This window comes from Sinohyriopsis cumingii, chromosome 1 (assembly GCF_028554795.1).
Source record: "Sinohyriopsis cumingii isolate HCF-2022 chromosome 1, ASM2855479v2, whole genome shotgun sequence".
Taxonomy (NCBI): Eukaryota; Metazoa; Mollusca; class Bivalvia; order Unionida; family Unionidae; genus Sinohyriopsis; species Sinohyriopsis cumingii.
This window is the reverse complement of record NC_142961.1, coordinates 179,702,128-179,723,707: the sequence shown is the minus strand read 5'-3', so window position 1 is coordinate 179,723,707 and position 21,580 is coordinate 179,702,128. Positions and strand designations below refer to the sequence as shown.

General features: G+C 35.5%; 1 protein-coding gene across 1 annotated transcript; it reads left to right on the top strand.

The window, feature by feature from the left end:
- Positions 1-1,511: 1,511 nt before the first annotated feature.
- Positions 1,512-21,495, top strand: LOC149808479 (uncharacterized). The gene is made up of 3 exons (XM_089977959.1): positions 1,512-2,154; positions 13,126-13,191; positions 14,893-21,495. The coding sequence occupies exons 1-2, from the start codon at positions 1,869-1,871 to the stop codon at positions 13,188-13,190; spliced, it is 351 nt and encodes a 116-aa protein (XP_089834085.1). The 5' UTR covers positions 1,512-1,868; the 3' UTR covers position 13,191; positions 14,893-21,495.
- The last annotated feature ends 85 nt before the right edge of the window (positions 21,496-21,580 follow it).

The window sequence follows — 21,580 nt, the reverse complement described above, 5'->3', positions numbered from 1 at the left end:
TACTTCTTTCTGATTTATTTTTGGAGTGTTAAGTATAATTTTAAACAATTTAATGTATTTTTTACATCATATTTCAATGTAATCTTTTTGGAGGTGCAGGAAATATTAGTATGGTTGATTGTCCATTGGGTGTCTTTATATTTATCAATCTCTCTGCTAGCTTTGTGGGTAAAAAACTTGGATCATATAAATCACAGGTTAACCCTAAAAAAATAACTCATGTAAGTGCCTTTAAAGTCCTCTAACCCATTCTCTAGGAAGCGCCTTTGTTTGCCTCTACCAGATTCGCATGGAAGCGAGATTTGACGCCTCTGCACCATTCTCAATTGGAAGCACATTTTAATGCCCACTGTAACATCACCATTTTGAGCTGATTTTCGTAGCACCACCTTGGCCCCCCCCCCCCCATTAGATACTATTTATTGATGTGAACGACAATTACATCAGATCACATACTCCCTTTTTTTTAGTTGTAGTTGTAATCTTCTGTTTAACGTCACTGGGTCTGATTTTCCACTCTCCAATATAGAGGCAGAGGATTTTGTTAAGTACTTTCTGGAGTTTGCACGATTACAATCATGACTATTAAAGCTTCAATAAAATAGGTAAAGACTCCGATGTTGATGTAGGCATCACTGAGCTTTTCTAATTTATCAAATTCGGGTGATTTAGCGATGTCGACATAGACATGAGAAATGGAAGCTATGGCTGGTCACATGGCTTCACTGGAATGACGGTGAATCAGTTCTGTCAAGATTTTAAAGCACATAAAATATTCGTCAGTGAAAATTAATTATACAGCTATAATGATCAGATTTTACTCTTAAATCTTTTTATAGGTAATAGATGTGTACCAAATATGTAACATTACATAACATATACTACACTACCCTAACAGTGAACTAACTAGGCCTATGTGTATGGAGTCAAATAGATAACAGATATTATATTATAGCACACTGCACTGTGAAACTTTCATACATGTACATAAACTCCCTACAAAACCATACAAACTATGAGGTAAAGCAGTGCTGTCCAACCTTTTAGACACCATGGGCCACTGAAAAATGTTTTTCTTAAAGCCGAGGGCCACAGCAGAAAACTGAAAAAGAGTGAATATATAGCTGCTCGAGCTCTGGCTGGCCATGTGGTCCGCGGGCTGCGGGTTGGACAGCACTGAAGTTAAGGGTTAAAACAGTCTATAAACTACATGCTGAAATGGTGTCAATTGTACAAAAATAAGCTTTAAACCTTTCAACTTACACTAACAAAAATTATTAAATGAATAACTATATATATATATATATATATACATATACACCAACACAAATAATATATGCTCAGATGGTTGATGATCCAAGGGAAGCTTTCAATGAAAAATAAAGATGCAATATGAAGAAAAAAGGAAGAAAGCTGCTGCATAATTTAGACTTTTACCAGTACAGTATAGCCAATATTGTGCTGATATGGCATTAAATCATACTACTACTACCTCTACTACTTTGGTATGCAATATTACATTGGTGGGTGAAGTAAGGTAGGAAGAAAGGATATCAGAAGCATTTGGCATCAGGTGAAAGTGTGTATTGAAGCTGATATTGACCCAATCATTCTGTAAACCATATTTGAAATCCTTTACTATTAATTTACCATATTGTCTCCTGATTCATAAAAAGATGGTGACTTTCCCTTTTATAGATTCACCACATAAGGAGAGACATGGCCAGCAATTTCAAATTTTCTATTCCTACGGCACAAGTATTTTCCAGTTACTATTTTTTCACACACATATTTATACAATACAGCAGTGCTATCTACACTCTTAATTTTTCATGCTGGTTTAATTGTACATACGATATGAGAGCTTAATGCCTTTTTCAGACAAAACAAAGGATATAGCAGAGACAGAACAAAAATTATACCAACTGACTGACTATATAGGTGATTGGTGGAATCTAGCAAAGAAACTTTGCTTAACTGATGCAGAGATAGATCGCATTAAGACAGATCATAGTACGTCCAAAAAACAGTGCTATCATGCCCTTCGCATATGGAAGAAAAATAATACTAAGGCAGATTGGATCAAGATTCTTTTGCAAGCATGTCGAGATGCAGGGGTGGATCATATGGATCAAGTAGAGGCGATTTTCAAGGGTAAGTGATAATTTCAGCCTGCTTCAGGAATGTTTAACTATTGCATACAAATTAAAGGTTTCTTGGCTTCCATTTTAGTAGTTAAAAAGTAGTTGTAGCACAGGTTATTTTTAATTTAAATTTTTGAAAAGTACACATGGTAGCAACTCAGCCACTACCTATAAAAGTTTGATTCAAATTAAAACTTAGGTGTGCAAAAGCTGTTTCTTAATCACATAAATGCCACTCCGTTCTGGACTAAATAAATGAGATACATCCAATCTTTTTAAAAGCAGAACAATAGACACAAATGTTTTATCTATTTAAGAGCTGTCTGTTTTGGTTTATGTACCCTTTCATGAATCAAGTCAATTTTATTTACTGTACATTCTTTCATACAAGTTAAGTCAAACTGCAAACTGTACAGATCCAGTCCTGCCACCACATAATGTACTGGCATAGGTGGATAAATGCAGTTTGTTAAGATTATGAAATATTTAATTATGATGCAGATCAGAGTTTATGTTGTATGCATCTTGACTTATAAGCAAGTATATATGGTAGCTATTGTTTTATATTTGCCTTTTAAAGGACATAATTTAATTTTTTGTACTTGACAACTAAGTGAAAATAACACATTAGTAAAGTAGTAAAATGGTTTGAAAGTGTACAGAAATGTCCATAAATTATGCCTCTATAAATAATGAATGAATGACACAATATGTAACCTTTGCAAAACAATTGATCACACTATTGTCAGATAGTATTACATCTGCATCCTTTATCATTTTAAAACTGACATACATTTAGAAAGCATAAAAAGGCATGATAATAAGCGCATGATAAACATTTCCATTAGATATTAAACAGTGCAGAATTAAATTGATTATGCTTGATATAGAGTGTGGTAAATAAATTGTCAAAATCTTCAAAAATAAATATATTAGATTGTGAATCTATGTTGCAGCAGAATAGTATTTTCAAATACCATACCATAACTACCAATTAACCATGTCTCTAATGTACCCTGTAAATTATGTTGATCTTGTTACTCTCTAACATTTTGATGTGAGTTTAAATTGGCAATAAAGTGGATATGATTAACATTTATTTTCAGAAGGAATATTGTGAGAGTACTGCCATGCTTAAACTCAGTTAGTTTTGGTAAGCCTACACTATATCACAGATGTAGTAATTACATTTTGTGGTATCAAACATTGTGCTATAAACAGCCACCATTAATGTGCTTTACAATCCACGTGTATGTCCATCTTTCACAGGCTTACCATTCTACTTTACACCAGCATCACCATTTTTGTGTACACAGGATAACCATTGTTCTTTACACAGGCTTATAAATTGTACTTTAATCTACATTTTCTCGAAGGCATAGGCTTTGCATCCGTACATAGATTCAGCCATTGTATTGTAATCACCATTTATGGAAATCACAGATTTTTGCATTGTGCTATGCATAAGATCCACCATTAGTTGGACCTGGTGTTTGTAGGCTTAAACAAAATCTCAGTTTTTTAAATGATACAGCTGATTCCAATTAGCGAGAGCAAATTTGAGATTGTATGAGACAGAAAATATATTTTTATTTTTGTCAGTTCTGTGAGGTCTAGCAGTTCTTTCTCGATTTGTTTTGTTGTATTCCTTGATTTCTTCCATTGTCATTTCTAATTCATTTTGCTGTAACTTTTTAACATTAATCTTTCGATTTCCCTCTGTATTCGCTAGCTTATTAAACAAAATGAATGTTAAATTTCTTGGACAATATATTTCATGCTTCTTGGGATGTAAGAATAAGCTGATGTAAGAATTATATCTTCCAGTATCAAACATTGTGCTATGCACAGATTCTGTTATTGTGCTATACCATTGGTGTCAGTGTACATTTGGCACTGGTTTCACTCTTGTTCCATACAGCACATTTTTCATACTGATTTCAAATATATTGGTTACACGTTTTGATCCTATTATTACGCATTCAAAATATAAACTCCACAGACTGACATTTGATAAATCTATTCATGGTACAGAGTAACAGTTGATAAATCTATTCATGGTACAGAGTAACAGTTGATAAATCTATTCATGGTACAGACTGACAGTTGATAAAGCTATTCATGGTACAGACTGACAGTTGATAAAGCTATTCATGGTACAGAGTAACAGTTGATAAATCTATTCATGGTACAGACTGACAGTTGATAAAGCTATTCATGGTACAGACTGACATTTGATAACTCTATTCATGGTACAGAGTAACAGTTGATAAGTCTATTCATGGTACAGACTGACAGTTGATAAAGCTATTCATGGTACAGACTGACAGTTGATAAATCTATTCATGGTACAGACTGACAGTTGATAAAGCTATTCATGGTACAGACTGACATTTGATAACTCTATTCATGGTACAGAGTAACAGTTGATAAGTCTATTCATGGTACAGACTGACAGTTGATAAATCTGTTCATGGTACAGAGTAACAGTTGATAACTCTATTCATGGTACAGACTGACAGTTGATAACTCTATTCATGGTACAGACTGACAGTTGATAACTCTATTCATGGTACAGACTGACAGTTGATAACTCTATTCATGGTACAGACTGACATTTGATAACTCTATTCATGGTACAGACTGACATTTGATAACTCTATTCATGGTACAGACTGACATTTGATAACTCTATTCATGGTACAGACTGACATTTGATAACTCTATTCATGGTACAGACTGACATTTGATAAATCTATTCATGGTACAGACTGACAGTTGATGAATCTATTCATGGTACATTTATTAATGTACCTCAGATCCACTTAAGGTGATCATGTTGTTTAAATCGTTGAAAGAAGGACAATGCCATTATCTTTATTTTATGACTGGTTTTTAAAGAATGTGTACAACAAAATATATCGTGACAGTAAAGAAGGTGTCAGAGTTAAATATGGCTAAGTAGATCTATAAAATGAAACTGTTCAAAGAACAATGCATTAGGCAACAAGAGGATAAAATAAAATATATATTAGTAACTACATATGCAACATAGAATGAACAGAAATTGAGACAAAATCTACTTACTGTTGAAAGTAAAGAATCATTCTCTGTAATAAAATGAATTATTAAAAATGTTCTCATGGTATTGGTCAAAACAAGCACATAATCTTTAGTCAAGACCATGAAATGAGTCCATATTAGAAGATGAAAATTCACAAACTCACTGGAAAGAAACAAAGATATTTTACAATATTATTATTATAGAGCCATCGTGACAAAATACGAGATTAATTTTGTGATTTACATATTATGGGATGCAAATTTTCAATGCAAAATTTAACTAAAGGATCAATGTTTGCACACATTGTAATTTGACAGGTTTGACTAATAAATTTGAACATAGATATGAACCACTCATACAAAGAATTATCCAGTTGGGTGTAATGTAACATAACCCATGAATGAACATTACAATTGATGAACCTCTTTTTATGCTTTAAAATCAATTTAAATAAAGCCATACAAACTCTCAAGGCACTAAAAATACTTTTTAGAATGATACAGCAATTTATTTTGACAGATATCTTTCAAAAATTTAATAAAGTTGATAAGTTTGAAAAATAAATTCTCTATATGATATTGTTGAATATAAAAGCAATAGACCTACTACAGTGATCCCAATTAAGAAAGATTGGCATGTTGCTATCATGTAGTTTTGGGCAAGACAAAGTTACATGCAGGTACCATTTAAGCAAAATCACAAAACTAGTATATTTAGAGCTGAAACCTAAGATTCATAATATGTGGTATACACTGAGGAAGATGACAATCAGTTTAACTCGATCAGTGTGTGCCGTAATTTTGAAAAAGAAATTGTTGCTTACAAAGATTTTTTTAATACAAGCACTTAACAAAGCAAGTATAGAGGTCCTGCTTATGACAATTGCAATTTAAATTTAAAATATTCAAAATTCATACTACTTTATATTTATAATTTGGCTCATTATAATATTCATTTATTAGTTAAGCAGTCCATTACACAGATTCTAATCAAGAGGTAAAATGCATATTGAACAACAATGATAAAAACATTCATACAGCAAGGATTTCTTGGTCGAGAGATTCATCAAAGAGCAAGAGGAAACTGATTTTAAAAGAATGATAAGAGTTGTTATTATCTTTAGATTTATGGCATAATCAGTGTAGCAGTTGGTAAAGAGTTGAGGGATAAGAAGTCAGGTAAAATTAGATGGTTTCAATTATTGCTACTTAAATATTTGAAATAAGACATTTTCCACATGAATATTTACCGAGCTTTGAAAGATTAAACCAAACATCTACACCACTTTTAGAAATGTTCTCATCACTATTCTGTCCAAACAGGTCAGGATGCCATAGTACATTTCAACCCAAAGTCACCATGACTGACATAAGAAAGATACGTCAATGTGGGAAATTTGTAGGAGTTCAGAAGTGTTTGCATGCAAAACTCTGAACCCAACTCTGCTTGCTATTTCAGTGCACCAGGACTAACTCATAATGCTAATTTTGAAGCTTATTAGCGTAGCCCTTGAACATTTGACAGACTGTAACATGGTCTTGATGATCAACAGTTGAAAATGACATGAACTTAGCTTAATTCTTAATTGATATGCCAAATTCAGTACAATTATTATGCAACTAACGATGGACAAATTAAAAATGATCTTGAGTACGATAGCTCTGAACTAATTCCCTTCATCATGTATCTAGATCAAAACAATCTGTAATAATAGGTAATGTGCCGACATATGTCCTGACAAATAAAATAAAAAGTAAAACAGAAATCCTTTTGATGGGCAAATAATAACAAAAGTTATGAAAATAATGTCAGATGAGAATGAAACAGAGTACATTTTAGAGGTTGATTGGGAGAAATCAAAGAGTTGCACAAATATTTTAGAACTATACTTTCACATCTGAAAAGATGATAGCACCTCTGGATGAAATGTCAGAAATTTAAAAGAAACCAATCCAAAATGGGAACAGAACTAATCTAACTGTACCAAAATTACTGTAAATATTAAATTTCAAACAACATTATGTTCTTCACTTAATAAATTTAAAGCTGTGCCTGAAATTAGGGTTGAAACTAAATAACGTATGTAGTTGTACTTTTTGAACAGCCACTGCTGTTTATTTCTGCAGAAAACATAGTACAGCTTTGAGACATTTATTGAATATTGATTTTTTTAAAGGCATTTTAAAATTGATGAAATGAATAACAGTACAAATGGCAAACAAATGAAAGGATAAGGAAAAGAACAAGCAAATAAATACATGCAAATGAAAGTAAACTTATCAGGGGCAGAAAGATCTTTCTATTGTTTGGATTGCAATTATTGATGAAGATTACTGGTTTTGATTAGTATAAAAAAATCTAAAAGATCAAATTAGTCAAACATATTTATGGTGCCTTCACTGTGTTGGAGCCAGTGGAGGTACTTTGGTTTGAAATAAATTACAAAAAGTATAGTAGGCTGTACTGAAATAGAACTAAAATAATTTTATGACTGAGACACATTTTGCAGGTATTCATATTACTGGCAACGTTTACACTGCCACGAAAGTGAACATGGAGTTCTTTGACACCAATGATTACAAGAATAACAACATGATATATATATATATATATATATATATATATATATATATATATATATATATATATATATATATATATATATATACCCCAAGCAAACAAAATCAATTCCTGGACTTTTCATTCATGAGCTTCATGGCACATGATTGAAAGAGTTTTGTGGCTTAATGTCTAATCTGTTTTTGCTTAGAACAAAACTTAAAGAAAACAAATGCTTCAAGGTAGGTAATAAAAAGTGTGATAAAAATAACCTTATGTTTTATGTACATGTATATGGATTGTGTGGGGGGTGTGCGAGGCCTGGGCCTGATGTCCCGCTTGCCAAAGGAAAGTGAAGCGTCTCTCATAGCCTCTCCTTCCCAGGTGTAGTGATCGCCGCAGGACCACTGTCTCGCTTTGTGGGGCAGGAGGGTACTTGCTTATGGCCTCTCCTACACTATTGTGTCCACAGCAGCACCTTCACGCGGGGCCCCCTGTTTTAACAGAGCCTGCTGTGTGGCGCGACCGAGTGCCCGGCGGTATAACTGGGTGGGAAGACTGGGCTTGTTAGCCTTGGCAGGCAACCAGTCTAAGAGAAGGGAAACTCTGACTCCAAACCCGGGCAGATGAAGCTCGTTAACCTTGTCAGGCAGTTCATCTAGGAGAAGGAAACTCTGATTTAAAATCTACCAAGTCCCATCCATTGGATTCTGGCTCCACTGCCTTGTGGATATCTTCGGGAGAAGGAAAGGCTACGGGAGTAAACCCAGACAGAAAATTGGAGTGGAGCCCCTAAGGCGGCTGGGGGTCGACTACGACTTCCTTCCGGCAGTCCCTGCATCCAAACTGGTGCCAAATGTAATGCTCAGCATTCCTTTGGACCCCACCAGCAAGGACGAGAGGGGGATCCTGGCATCACTGGCACCAACTCGACTTGGTCAACACCAGGCGCTCTGGCCTTAGCAGCGTCCTCTCCACCAGAACCTACAACAGTGCAGACTGCGAGATCCGACCATGCCCTCGTGAGCAGCAGAGTGCGACTACAGCCACACACACTACACCACTCAAAACCAAAAGGACGTCCTAGCATAAACACCGCGCAGATGTCAGTCCCCGCCAAAGTGGAGGAGTATGTGTCCGCCCTGGACAAGGCTCTCCAGGACCTGCCTGAGCACGACGCTACAGCCAAGTGGAACGCCATGAAGGGTGCCATCCACAGTACAGCTATGTCAACGTTTGGCAAGAAGGAACGACCCAGCCAGGATTGGTTCAACGCACACCTGTCAAGGATGGAACCACAAATCGAAGAGACACGAAAAGCCTTCATAGCTTACAAAAAATGTCCTAATGAACAGCGCTTGCTGCTCTAAAGTGCCCGAAGTAACACCCAACGCATCGCTAGACAGTGTGCGAACGAGTGCTGGAAACAACTGTGTGAAGGGATCCAGCGCAGTGCCGAGTCCGGACACATCCAACGTATGTACAGTGGCATCAAGAAGGCTCTATGCCCTACAGTGAAAGGGGTCGCTCCCCTGAAATCTCTGATGGGAGAGAAGATCACAGACCGTGGGCAACAGATGGCCAGATGGGAGGAGTACTACTCAGAGCTATACTCCCGAGAAACGTGAGTCACCGATGCAGCCCTCAGCAGCATAAAGAATCTGCCCATCATGGAAGAGCTCGACAAAGTGCCAACCTTAGAGGAGCTTAGCAAAGCAATCGACTCCCTTCCAAACGACAAAGCACCAGGTAGTGACAGCATCCCGCCCGAAGCTATCAAACGTGGAAAACCAACATTGATTAAACCACTGCATGAGCTACTTTGCCTCTGCTGGGATGAAGGACCAGTCCCCAAAGACATGCGTGATGCCACAATTGTGACCCTTTACAAAAACAAGGGCGACCGCAGTGACTGTAATAATTACAGAGGGATCTCGCTCTTGAGTATCGTTGGTAAAGTGTACGCCCGCATCATACTCAACAGGCTGCAGTTGCTGGCGGACCGTGTGACAGTGCGGCTTCAGAGCAGGCAGGTCGACGACAGACATGATCTTCTCCCTACGACAACTCCAAGAGAAGAGCAGAGAACAAGGTCAACCACTCTACATGATGTTCATCGACCTCACCAAGGCCTTTGACTTGGTCAGCAGGAAGAGCTTTTTTGAACTTCTGAGTAAGATCGGTTGCCCCCCAAAACTCCTCAGCATGATAGTCTCTTTCCATGCAGATATGAAGGGAACAGTCCTGTATGATGGATCCTCCTCAACCTCCTTCCCAATTAACAGTGGCGTGAAGCAGGGCTGCGTGCTGGCACCAACACTTTTTGGGATCTTCTTCTCCTTGCTCCTGTCCTACGCCTTGGACACGTCCACAGATGGCATATATCTACACACTAGGTCCGACGGGAGACTGTTCAACCTGGTACGACTGCGCTCAAAGACCAAAGTGAGAGCTGTGCTCATCAGGGAGATACTTTTTGCAGATGACGCAGCTGTTGTGACCCACACCGATGAAGCCCTCCAGAGACTGGGAGACCGTTTTGCTGATGCCTGCATGCAGTTTGGTCTCACCATCAGCTTGGAAAAAACAAATGTCAGCGTGCAAGATACCACCATTGCCCCTTCCATCAAAATCAACGGTGTCACCCTGGAAGCAGTCAACAACTTTACCTACCTGGGGTCAACCATCAGCAATACTCTCTCGATTGATATGGAGCTGGACAAAAGGCTTGGAAAGGCAAACACCATCATGGCTCGATTAACGAAGAGGATGTGGGAAAACAACGTGCTGACAGAGCACACCATGGTCCGAGTCTACCAGACCTGCGTTCTCAGCACCCTTCTATATGGAAGTGAGACCTGGAGTACCTACATTAGGCAAGAACGCCGGCTCAACTCCTTCCATATACGGTGCCTAAAACGCATCCTGAAAATCAGCTGGCAAGACCGTGTTCCACACAGCAAGATCCTGCATCGTGCAGGTACCCCCAGCATGTACTCCCTGTTGAGCAAACAGCCTTCGATGGCTGGGACACGTCCGACGCATGGAGGATGGAAGGCTGCCAAAGGATATCCTATATGGACAGCTGGCCACTGGCATGAGAAGAGTCGGCCGCCCCTCACTCCGTTTCAAGGATGTATGCAAGAGGGACATGAAGGCATGCAACATTTCACCCGATGGCTGGGAAGAGCTGACCGAGGACCAAGGCACCTGGAGACTGACGGTAAACAATGGCATATCAGTTGCTGATGCGAGGAGAGACCAGTTGGCGGCGGAGAAACGTAAGAGAAAGAAGAACGCGGCAGCAACCACAGTAACACAGACTTCCCAGTATAACTGCATCAATTGCAATAGGGACTGTCACTCACGTATAGGCCTGCACAGTCACAGCAGACGATGCCAACAGAGACAGACAACACCCCAAGGGCACTATTCGCATGGTCTTTCGAGACTGAGTCGCTAATGATGATGGATTGTTTATTTGCATTATTAAGAAAATTACCAGGAAATTAATCACTGAAATCATACGATCATGAGATGCACAACATCAAATTAAAGACAGCTTATTACTTTATGGCTATTTAAATTGATGGATTTTAGTAGTTAATTAAATTTCAAAGAAAAAAATCATACAATATATAAATATTTCAGTTGTAAAGGACTTGGGACTTGTGTTGGAATGTCATAAATACATCAAGAAAATATCAGAGACACCACAAAAATTATAAATTGTCACAAATTTGTATATAAAAAAAAGTTTTGAAGAAGAGAAGGACAGAAAGACAAAGAAAGCATTTGAAAATGATAGTGTGCCTAGAAACATGTTATTGCATAATCATGCATGTCCCTGTTATGTTTCCAAAGAAATTTGAAATCAAATTTCTTTTGATCTAGAAAGACAGATCAGAAGTAGCCAACAAGGTAGGAAATAAAAAACAAAATTGAAACCACATATGAAGCAATATTTAGTGGTCCAGTTATCATAAAAATATCAACCACATATTTTCCACTGCATTTATGATAAGAAAAATGTTGAAAAAAAATTAATGTGAGTTCAAGAAATGATCTGAAATTTTGCTGCATGTGGACTTTAATAGTGTAATATTGTCCGATATTTTGGAGTTTTTAAACTGTATCTTCTGAATGCAACACATTTATGCCAAGAACAAAGCAACCAAAATATACATTGATGGCTCACCATGCTTCTTTCTTCAAGCGTGAATTAATATTTCGGATGACATATTGCTAACCTCAATGAATAAAGTGGAAAATCTCAAGGATGAATTTGAGTGAAGACAATTTGCAATTATCAAATCATTCTACCAAGATATCATTCGCAAGGCAAAAGTATCATTTTACACAGCAACAAAGCTAAAAGACAGACTAACAATAGAAAATGTTCAAAATTGACTAGATATATGAAAGGGTGCAGATGTATATCATTCTGCCTTTTGCTCTAAAAAATTAAAAAAGATTGTGTATGTCTTGATGATATAGATCAGGACTGTTGGTCATGTATGCGTGATAATTTACGTCTTACTGAATTTCAAATTTAGCTCTACATGATACAGCAGTAGCAGTTAAACGCTGTGTTGTTGTTTATGTGTAAGGTTCGAAAATGAAAAATATGAACGTCTAAGTGATTCTATGCATTTTTTAACCACTAATTCCGTACAATGATCAGACAAAGTTGGATGCCATACATACAATATTTTGAACCTGGTTTATTTGATTACTCATCCTGTTAAAATGTGAATGCTTGAAATACTTTGATGCAGTATGTTTCCATAAACACACAGACTGCATTAATCGAACATACATGTCTTCAAACTTTGTCATGAAGGGGATCCTAAACTTAACAATACAAGTTGTTAACTATTATGGAATAGAGAGTGCCACCCTAATAACACTAGTCTGTACACAAGCAGTTTTTCGCAACTGACCTGTCACAAGCTTCTTCATCAGATCTTCAAAATGCATACAAGGAACTATTTTAGATTTTGATGCAAGGTAAGTAAACTAACCTGACAAATAACCTGGAAACTTCTATTTTAAGATCTTTTTAAAACTATACATTTGCTGATAAAATGAGCAAAATCTGATTTTACCTTCAACTTAATTTGCATCTTCAAGTTTTCATAAAGTCAGGATATTTGATATGAGGAATTGGTTTACAAAATTTAATTGAAACAACCCTTCTATATATCTATCTATTTATCTATCTATCTCTCTGTCTGTTTGTATGTCAGTCTGTCTATCTATCTATCTATCTATCTGTCTGTCTGTCTGTCTGTCTATCTATCTATCTATTTGGCTTTGATAGTTTGAGGTTTATAACATGCAAACTCTAACTTTCAGAGAAGACACCTCTATTAACCAATGGTAATGCGAATGGAAATCATATACAGGAACATGAAGTTTAGCGTAAGTAAACATCAGGCATAAAATGCTGGTCTCTCAGCATCAAAAGCACATTATACACATTTCTGACGTCCTTAGTTCTCCTTTCATAAAGGCTGATTATAATGTATTTTGATGTCACATGTGGAACACCAACAGCGCAAGATTTGAGACAAGAATGGATTGATGGACAAAGTTAATCTTAAATACAGCTTCTTTAAATGCAGATGCATTTTATGAATTTTATGGGTTAAATACAGTTTTGAAGTACATGTTAGGCTATACATATTGGCCAATATCTTTGGTGAAGGAAGAGCCAGTTACGCATGGGAAGCTTTTAGCAAGCTTTCTCACATAACCACAGTGACTGAGCCCAAGACTCCAGGCTACTCTGCTGCCTGAAACCCCACCAAAACACAGATGCATACATAGATGAACTCCACATTTACTTTGACAGGCATTGTAGTGGGAAAGCTATTGAAATTGAAAACGGATCTCAGACACAAAATTGCAAAATTTGAAACTGTGCTTCCATCATTTTAACTTTTAAAACAAATGAAAATAATGTCCCGAATTCCTAATTCTGACAGATTGGCTGTTTAACATTTATTGGGAACATATGTTTAAACTTTTAGTACAAGCTGAAATTTTGTAATTCACATTTGTTCATGATTCTGTGGCCTCTAATTCCAGATGGTTCTTGACCCATGGGGTTCTGTTGTGTCTGATCCAGACGACTTCTGATCTACATGGTTCTAGGTTTTCTAATTTGAAATGGAATGTGCCATTTATGAATATATATTGTGCAATGTTTGATGTGTTGAGTTGTGTAGGGAAGTTTGGTAACTGTTTTTCTGTATCAACCATCAGATTTTACGTGGTTAATTTCTGTTTAGAAACATGACAACAAAATGTGCCTATTTAGTCTGAGGTATAATGACTGCTTATTAAAATGAAAATGTGTGAAAAGTATAGTACAAGTTTGGATTTTTAGCTTACTTGAGTTGAGATGCAATTACAAATATGGCCATGTACATTTTAGAATTTTCAAACTTCAGATCTAAAATGTTGTTATTCGTTATTGTTTTCATAAGCACCAGACACAATTAGTCTTTCCAAAAGCACAGAATAGCATCATTATAATGTGATTTCTGTCGGTAAATTAGTGCAATAGCCAGCATTACAGTTCATTGATTAGCATCACAGGTTAACCTCACATGGCAGCCAATTGCATCTTACCCATATATGTTTTTAAATTTACTCTTGTAGTAATTCCTTTAAGGTGCTTATTCATGAACCATTGAATTATGGAGCAGACAATTAAGAATGCCATAAATAATCAGTAAAAATATTATATGGTGGCATGTCCAGGAGTTAATTCTGTATATTCAAAAGTAGGAGAAAATTTAATTGTATGGTCAGTCATGTGACAGCTAATGGGTTAGTATCCTTTCAGGAATTATTTTAGGGCATGAAACAAATTGCATTTTAAATTAGTCTTTTTTGCTTTCTGTTGATTACTATCAGGATAAGTGAGATGTGTTTATCACAACCAGGTTGTGAATAATACAAAAAATGTTAATGCAGTTTAAAGTATATCTTGTAAAATATATTTAACTTGTGATCATTATTCTTGTCACTTTATTAACAGTGTATTTGCCATTTTCTTCATTAGTATCATCATATTTGTCATATTAATAATGATAATGTTATTATTATCCACAGCATGGAAATATAGAGATGATGAGAGACGTGTCAGAAATACAGACGGGAAAATCCTTTGATGCATTAAATGACAAATTGTTATTTTCACATGATTCTCTCTGCCAACTCTATTGTAGTGATAAAAAATGAAATTCTGTACAAACAGAATTGATTTTTTGACCCATGTATATTGCTTTTGAAAAGTTTTCCTTTTTGTAACCAATAGTTATTCGTTTATTGGCAAAATATTGTCACACTCTCTTTTGGAGCATTAAAAAACACTAGGAACATATTAATGAGAAATTTAAATCACCAATGCCACCGTTACATGCACAAAGAGCTGTATATGCCAAATCATCTGAACAATACTGAATATTGAAGGATATTGGTTCTGAACTTCAGTGGGTTCCATTAATATCAGATACTATTTATGCATCATCACCATATGAGCAATGTAATTTCTTCCTTGAACTGAGAAACCTATCCATTTTTTTCAAATTGATCCTTGTGAGACGTACAGTTCCCTCATTTGCATTTAGTATGATACAGTACTCAGCATAGGATTTAATTTTATCTAATGCAAACATTTTCGTCTCAGCTCTGCTTAAAAAAAGTTGTCCTACCTTGCATCATTCCATTTTGAATCAATTTGTCCGCCACGTGGGAATGTTGTTCTTGTTAATTACTAACAGAATTTGTTTAATATATCAGATCACTGTGTTTGGATCACTCGTAAAAAGAACAGATTTACGAGTGACTTCAGTGACTGAATTAAGGGGTATCACCACTGATTTATAAACTGAATATTTAAACATCTTTTAAACCAAACATCTTGATTATTTCAAAGAACAGTTTATGTCAGAGAGCTTTTTTACCAAGTCATTTCTATCCTTCCAAAGTTAGTTAGATTGGTAGAATGGTGAAATTTATCATAAATGACAGCATTTGAGGCTTTATGGAACCATAAGACATATAAATGTAAAATTTGGGTCAGGGCCTCTTGTAAAAATAAGAAAATTTGGCATCTTATATTTCTTATGAATACGTAGTATAAAATACAAAGGGACATAAGATCTGAAATTTATAAAGGAATTTAGTGTTCTGCACCAAATTCAATCCCATTCTTTTGCACAGAAAATTTTGCTGAACAGCATTTTCTATTTTTCCATAATCATGAGATTATTGAAGTCATTATATTTTAATAGGGAAAATTGCCAATATCCGTCCTATAAGAAAATATTACTTATATTTGTTGAAACATTTTATATATTACATAACCATGAGGGACAGTGCAAGCAATTTGCCTCATGGAGATTCAAATATAACTACAGTGAAACTCTGCTATAGCAAGGATCCACAATGTGCTTTTATGCTGTATACCATATCATTCTATATCCAACCAAGTCTTTTAAGTGAAAAATGAATAAAATAGTGCTTATGAATCTTATTACTAATAAAAGAGGAGGGGGACAAAGCTATGCACTGTTCTCAGGTTTCTCTAATCCCCAAGCTTTCCTCAAGTTGTACAGAACCGCAAGCAAATCTTCCTTAAATTCTTCCTGCTGATCAGTCACTGCCAGCTTTAAGTGAGCAAGAAGTATTTTATAGTTCAGTTTTAGGTTCTGGATGATTCCTTTATCCATGGTTGAATTAGTGACTAGGGAGAAAAATAGTCTGTACATGTTAGAGATCGTCCACGTGTGGATGCACTGAACAATTATTAACAATCAAGGCAATTTTTCTTCCTTGTACATTCATCTATCTGTTGAATTTCCTTATCCACTCCATAAAAATCTCAAACATCATCCAAGCTTTGTGTTTGCTTTGTAATCGACAGGAAGATAGTGTACAATTTTAAACCGGTGAGGTCTCTTAACAATAACAAGGAGCCGCACTTTTGGAGGTAACTAGAACAGATGCGGTCTTTCGGCTGCTTCCCACCAGTGTATGGTTGACCTTTGATGCAGTAAGTCTTGTCTGGAGTGCACTTAAAAATATAAAGCTGTTTCATCTGCATTTAGATTGATAATTCTGAATGTTATAAGTTTGGCTTTCCAGGTTTCAAGCTCTGCCGACTTGGATTCTCCACAAATCCGTTTGTAAGCAATGTAAAGACGAATTTAAAAGCGATGGAATTTTCAGTGCGTGTGTCTTGAAACCATTTTGCTAGGGCCTTCTCCGCATCTTCGAATTTAGCAGTCTACTGGTTCTTCCTATCAGAAACTCAGTTGACTTCCATATTCTGGTATTCTTGTTGTATTAACTCCGCAGCTTTCAGCCATCTAGAGTGTTATTAAAGTGAAAACTTTTCACACACAGTTTTGCAATATCCTTCACAGCCTGATATTTTAATTTCAAGAGATTGTAAATTAATTTGCTTTTTAAGCTGTCACTGTTAGCCATCATAAAGATAATGTTTTTTCCAGCAGAAAACAAAACTTGGACAACTCAATTAATCTCCAATAACCATGCAATCACATTTTACTGAGTTTATACAAATTTGGTACTGATTTTATTTAATGAACGGTGCATTTTTAAAATGATTTTAGCTGGCTTGTTTTCTCGAAGGATGCTTCGTTTTTATAAAAGATTGTAACTGCATTGTTTTGATGAAAGGTGTAATGTTTTAGACAAAATTGTATTTGGCTCGTTTTTATGATGGGTGCTCATGCTATGTTTTGAAGTTGCCATGGAAACAAACTTCAGAAGACCAAACGTATGTCATCTGAGATGGCAGAATCAAAGTCTGGGGGCAGCATCAAATAATTTCTGACTTGTCGAGATAAACGATGAGCAGGTTCCCACGCTACCAGGTAAAAGTCGGGAGAAATGATAATTTTTCCCAACAGTGAAAAGTCCTGGAACATCCCAAATATTGATGAAAGTCTTAAAAATCTCGGGAATTTTCCGCCACCACTTGACGCCTGAATTAATCACGTAATTGTGTCATAACTAAACTGAACGTAAGTTAATTTATCGAATTCTAACCAATATATTCGGAGCGTGTAGTATGGATCATTTGGGTGTTTACAATAAACATATATGCTGAGTCAATCTAGATGAACAGTGGATTAGATTCGTTCAGTAGACTTTTATTTTCAAAGTCAGCTCGATATGCTTATCTTTCCTTACGTGGAAGGTATGAAAACCACTCTAGCATCACAAGAGGCAAACATTGTGGTGGCAAAGTGTAGCCGCTTTCCGGATGGCCTAGCAAACTTTAAACGTTGCTGGATCGAGTGATACATGCATGAAATGACTTATTTTCTCCGAAATTGTGGGTATTAAAATAGATATGTGTTTAATCTGCTGAATGACAAGATAAAACTACGGTGTTGATGAAATGTGACCTAGTGCTCGCGATTTGCATTGCTATTCGCATGAGTACACAAATCTAACAACCCACATTTTCAAATGTTGTAGAGAAAAAAAAAGAATATTAAATGAGAGTGTTATACTGGTTGTAATAAAAATACAAAAACGAAAGAATACAAATGTTTCCATATTATATATTCCGGGAACAACTTCTGCAGTTTTGTTGTATCACTGGACTATCACGATGACGTGCAGTCTGCTTGATAAAACAGACTGGCCAGATTGCATGATTTTACAGAAAGTATCTGACAGTCATTTATTACAATTGAATTTCTCTACAACAGCATTAAAATGGAGTTTGTTGTTAATATCACGTGAATAATAGACTTCCGATGTCGTCGTTTGAGGTTTATGAATTGACTAGTAATGAAAATGGTGAGTACCGGGTAAGGTTTCGTCAATGCTGTAGTTTCGTCTAGTTTGTCAGGGGATTAAAGACGTTACGATTATAATGATTGCTATTTCTGAGAAAATAAATTATTTTCCTATCGATTTCATGCAGGTGTAAGTCAATATAACCTGAGTATAAGTTTTCTAGGCCGACTGGTAAGCGACTACCTTTGGTCGCTACCGCACGGCAGTGTCATATTCCAAATTTTCGATATGCAATTGCAACGACCCCACACCCCAACAGAAATGTCCAAATATTAAAAATAGGGTGGGAATATTCGTAGAAAACCGGATTAGAAAACGAACAGCGATTCGTTTTAAACCAAATTTGAGTTCCAAGTTATTGAATCTCAGAGCTGAAATGATAAAGTGTCCCTTGTATTGTATATTAAATATCGATTCGAGCACCTGGATCAATACAGGTTTTAACGAATTACAAGAAGACAAGTTGATTTAAATCAACCTTTGTGAAAATATTTTTTAAATGATGGATTTTTAAACAGATCGTCTTGAGGAGATTAGGTAGTTTGAAAACTCTTGTTTGCGATATTATTGGCACAGATAAATTCAGGGTTAAACTCTTCGTTACGAGACAAGATTCTAATTATTTGCGTTTATTGTTTTTTATATACTATAATAGGTAATGTTTACTTTCTATAAGATGCATATAGATATATTAATATAGAATTATTTACAATTAAAGGTTTAAACAGAACAAAACTAATTTATGTTTATGATGTTGTTCCCACTGGGCAACATAATCCATGTCAGCAAAATAAAGTTAGAATTTTTATTGTGTACATTGAAATGACTTTACATGCCATTTTATAAGAATATAATCAAACTTATTTTGTGTGATGCATTATGTGGTTTTGTTTCTGTCGTACATGTTTTGGAAAGTCTTGAAAGAGAACCATCTTTAGATTTAAAAAATGCATGTTTATAATCTAAAATGTTCTTTAATTCCATTCAGTAATAGTCATATGTAAACAATGAAAAAATTAATTTCATCCTGGAAATGACCTGGAAATTTATATTTTGGAAAGCGTGGGAACCATGTTTATAAATTTGGTTGTAAAGCATTAGTTTACAGATCATTGCATTATTTGGTGCATGTATGTGTTTACCAGATGACTGAGTAAACATCTATTTATTGTTTTGCTAGGATTTAGCAGCAACACGATACAGTGAAAACAGACACACAGAGGATTTAATGGTCTTATTGCTGCTGGTTCAGTAATGAGCACCTTTTAAGGTTATAATTTCTTTGCAAAAAAAGTAAGAAGCAGTGATATCTTTTCTTCAAGAATCTCTTATATCTTGCCAAATTAATAAATTAAATATTCATAGACTTTTTTGGCACTACCATTTTGTAGTAATTCAGCCAGTTAGTGAAATTGTTGTGCGATTTGGCCAGCAATGATCATGATATATGCGAATTAATGTTATAAAAAATCGTGTTATTGTAGGATTTCACTGTATCGAGTTATGTTTACCTTTTCGTACCTTTGTTAATTAAATAAGTTTTTTGTCTGCAATTCATGTTCATTTTACATGTTTACCTTTCCGTCAGCACCATATAGCCAGTACTGTGATGACTTACATTTCTGGTTATGTCTATTCAGTGTCAGTGACATATTCAGCGATTGTTATATTGTTTTACCCTGTTTTATGAATGTTTAATAACATTGTATCTGTTTGTTTTTCTTATGTTTTTTCTTCAGAAGTGTCCAAAATTGAGTGATTAACATGTAGACAAAATGAAGAAATATCTAGAGTATTTTTTAAGTGCATTACTTGTTTCCAGCATGTATGAAATTGTTGCTGTTATGAATGCAAGACAATGGTTGTAAAATAGAGAGTTGGTAATCTATGAGCACGTGTTTTCTAAATACATATGAATGTGAGATAATAGTTGCGGATTAGATAATTGAGTGTCCACAAGGTCATGTTCCCCATTTTGTATTCAATTTGTGTTATACTGAATGTGAGAAAATGGTCATGGGTGTAGATAGTTGAGTATCCATGAGAACATATTATGTAGTATATATTTTTTATTTTGTTATAATGAAAGTGGAAAAATGGTTGTGGAATAGATAATTATATGCGATTACATGTTCTCAAGTATATATGCATGTGAGATAATGGGTGCGGATTAGTAACATGAGTGTCCACAACTACATTTCGCCCATTATGTGTTATAATGAATGTGCAAGAGTGGTTGCTGAGTAGATGTCTAGGTATCCATGAATACATGTTCTGCACAATTTATTCTGTTTGTGTTCCAATGAATGGGGTAGTCAGTTAGGTAGTTGAGTATCCACACGTATGTGTTCTCCAGTATTTACTATATTTGTGTTCTAATGGATGCAAGGAAATCGTAGTCAGTTAGATATTTAAGTATCCACGAGTATGTGTTCGAAGTATATATTCAATTTGTGTTCCACTGAGTGCTAGAGAAAACGCAGTTAATTAGATAGTTGAGTATCCATGAGTAAATGTTCTCCATTTGTGTTCTAATGAGTGCGATAACAGCAGACAGTTTGATAGCTGAGTATGCACTAGGTTGTGTCCTTCAGTATATATTCCAATGGATGCGAGAGAATGACCATCCAGATTCCACAAAAGTCAAAGTCTGTGATATTAAGGACACAAATCATTTAAAGAGGTTTATTTTTATCAGGGTTACAGTAAGCTGCTGGATGGGAGATTATTGTAGTTTTTCTACCTCTTAGCCAGTACATATAGTCAACCGAAGTCATCTTTTCAAATATTGTTTCTAGTTTTGTAAATATTCATACATTTTGTTTTAATATTTTGTTAAATTATTTATATCAATAAAGATTTTTGCTGTTTTTATTTCGATGCTTGTTTTCATCTCTGCATATCTTGAAAATAATATCATTAGAACTAATTATAAAACAGCAAGAAACTGAAGGTATTT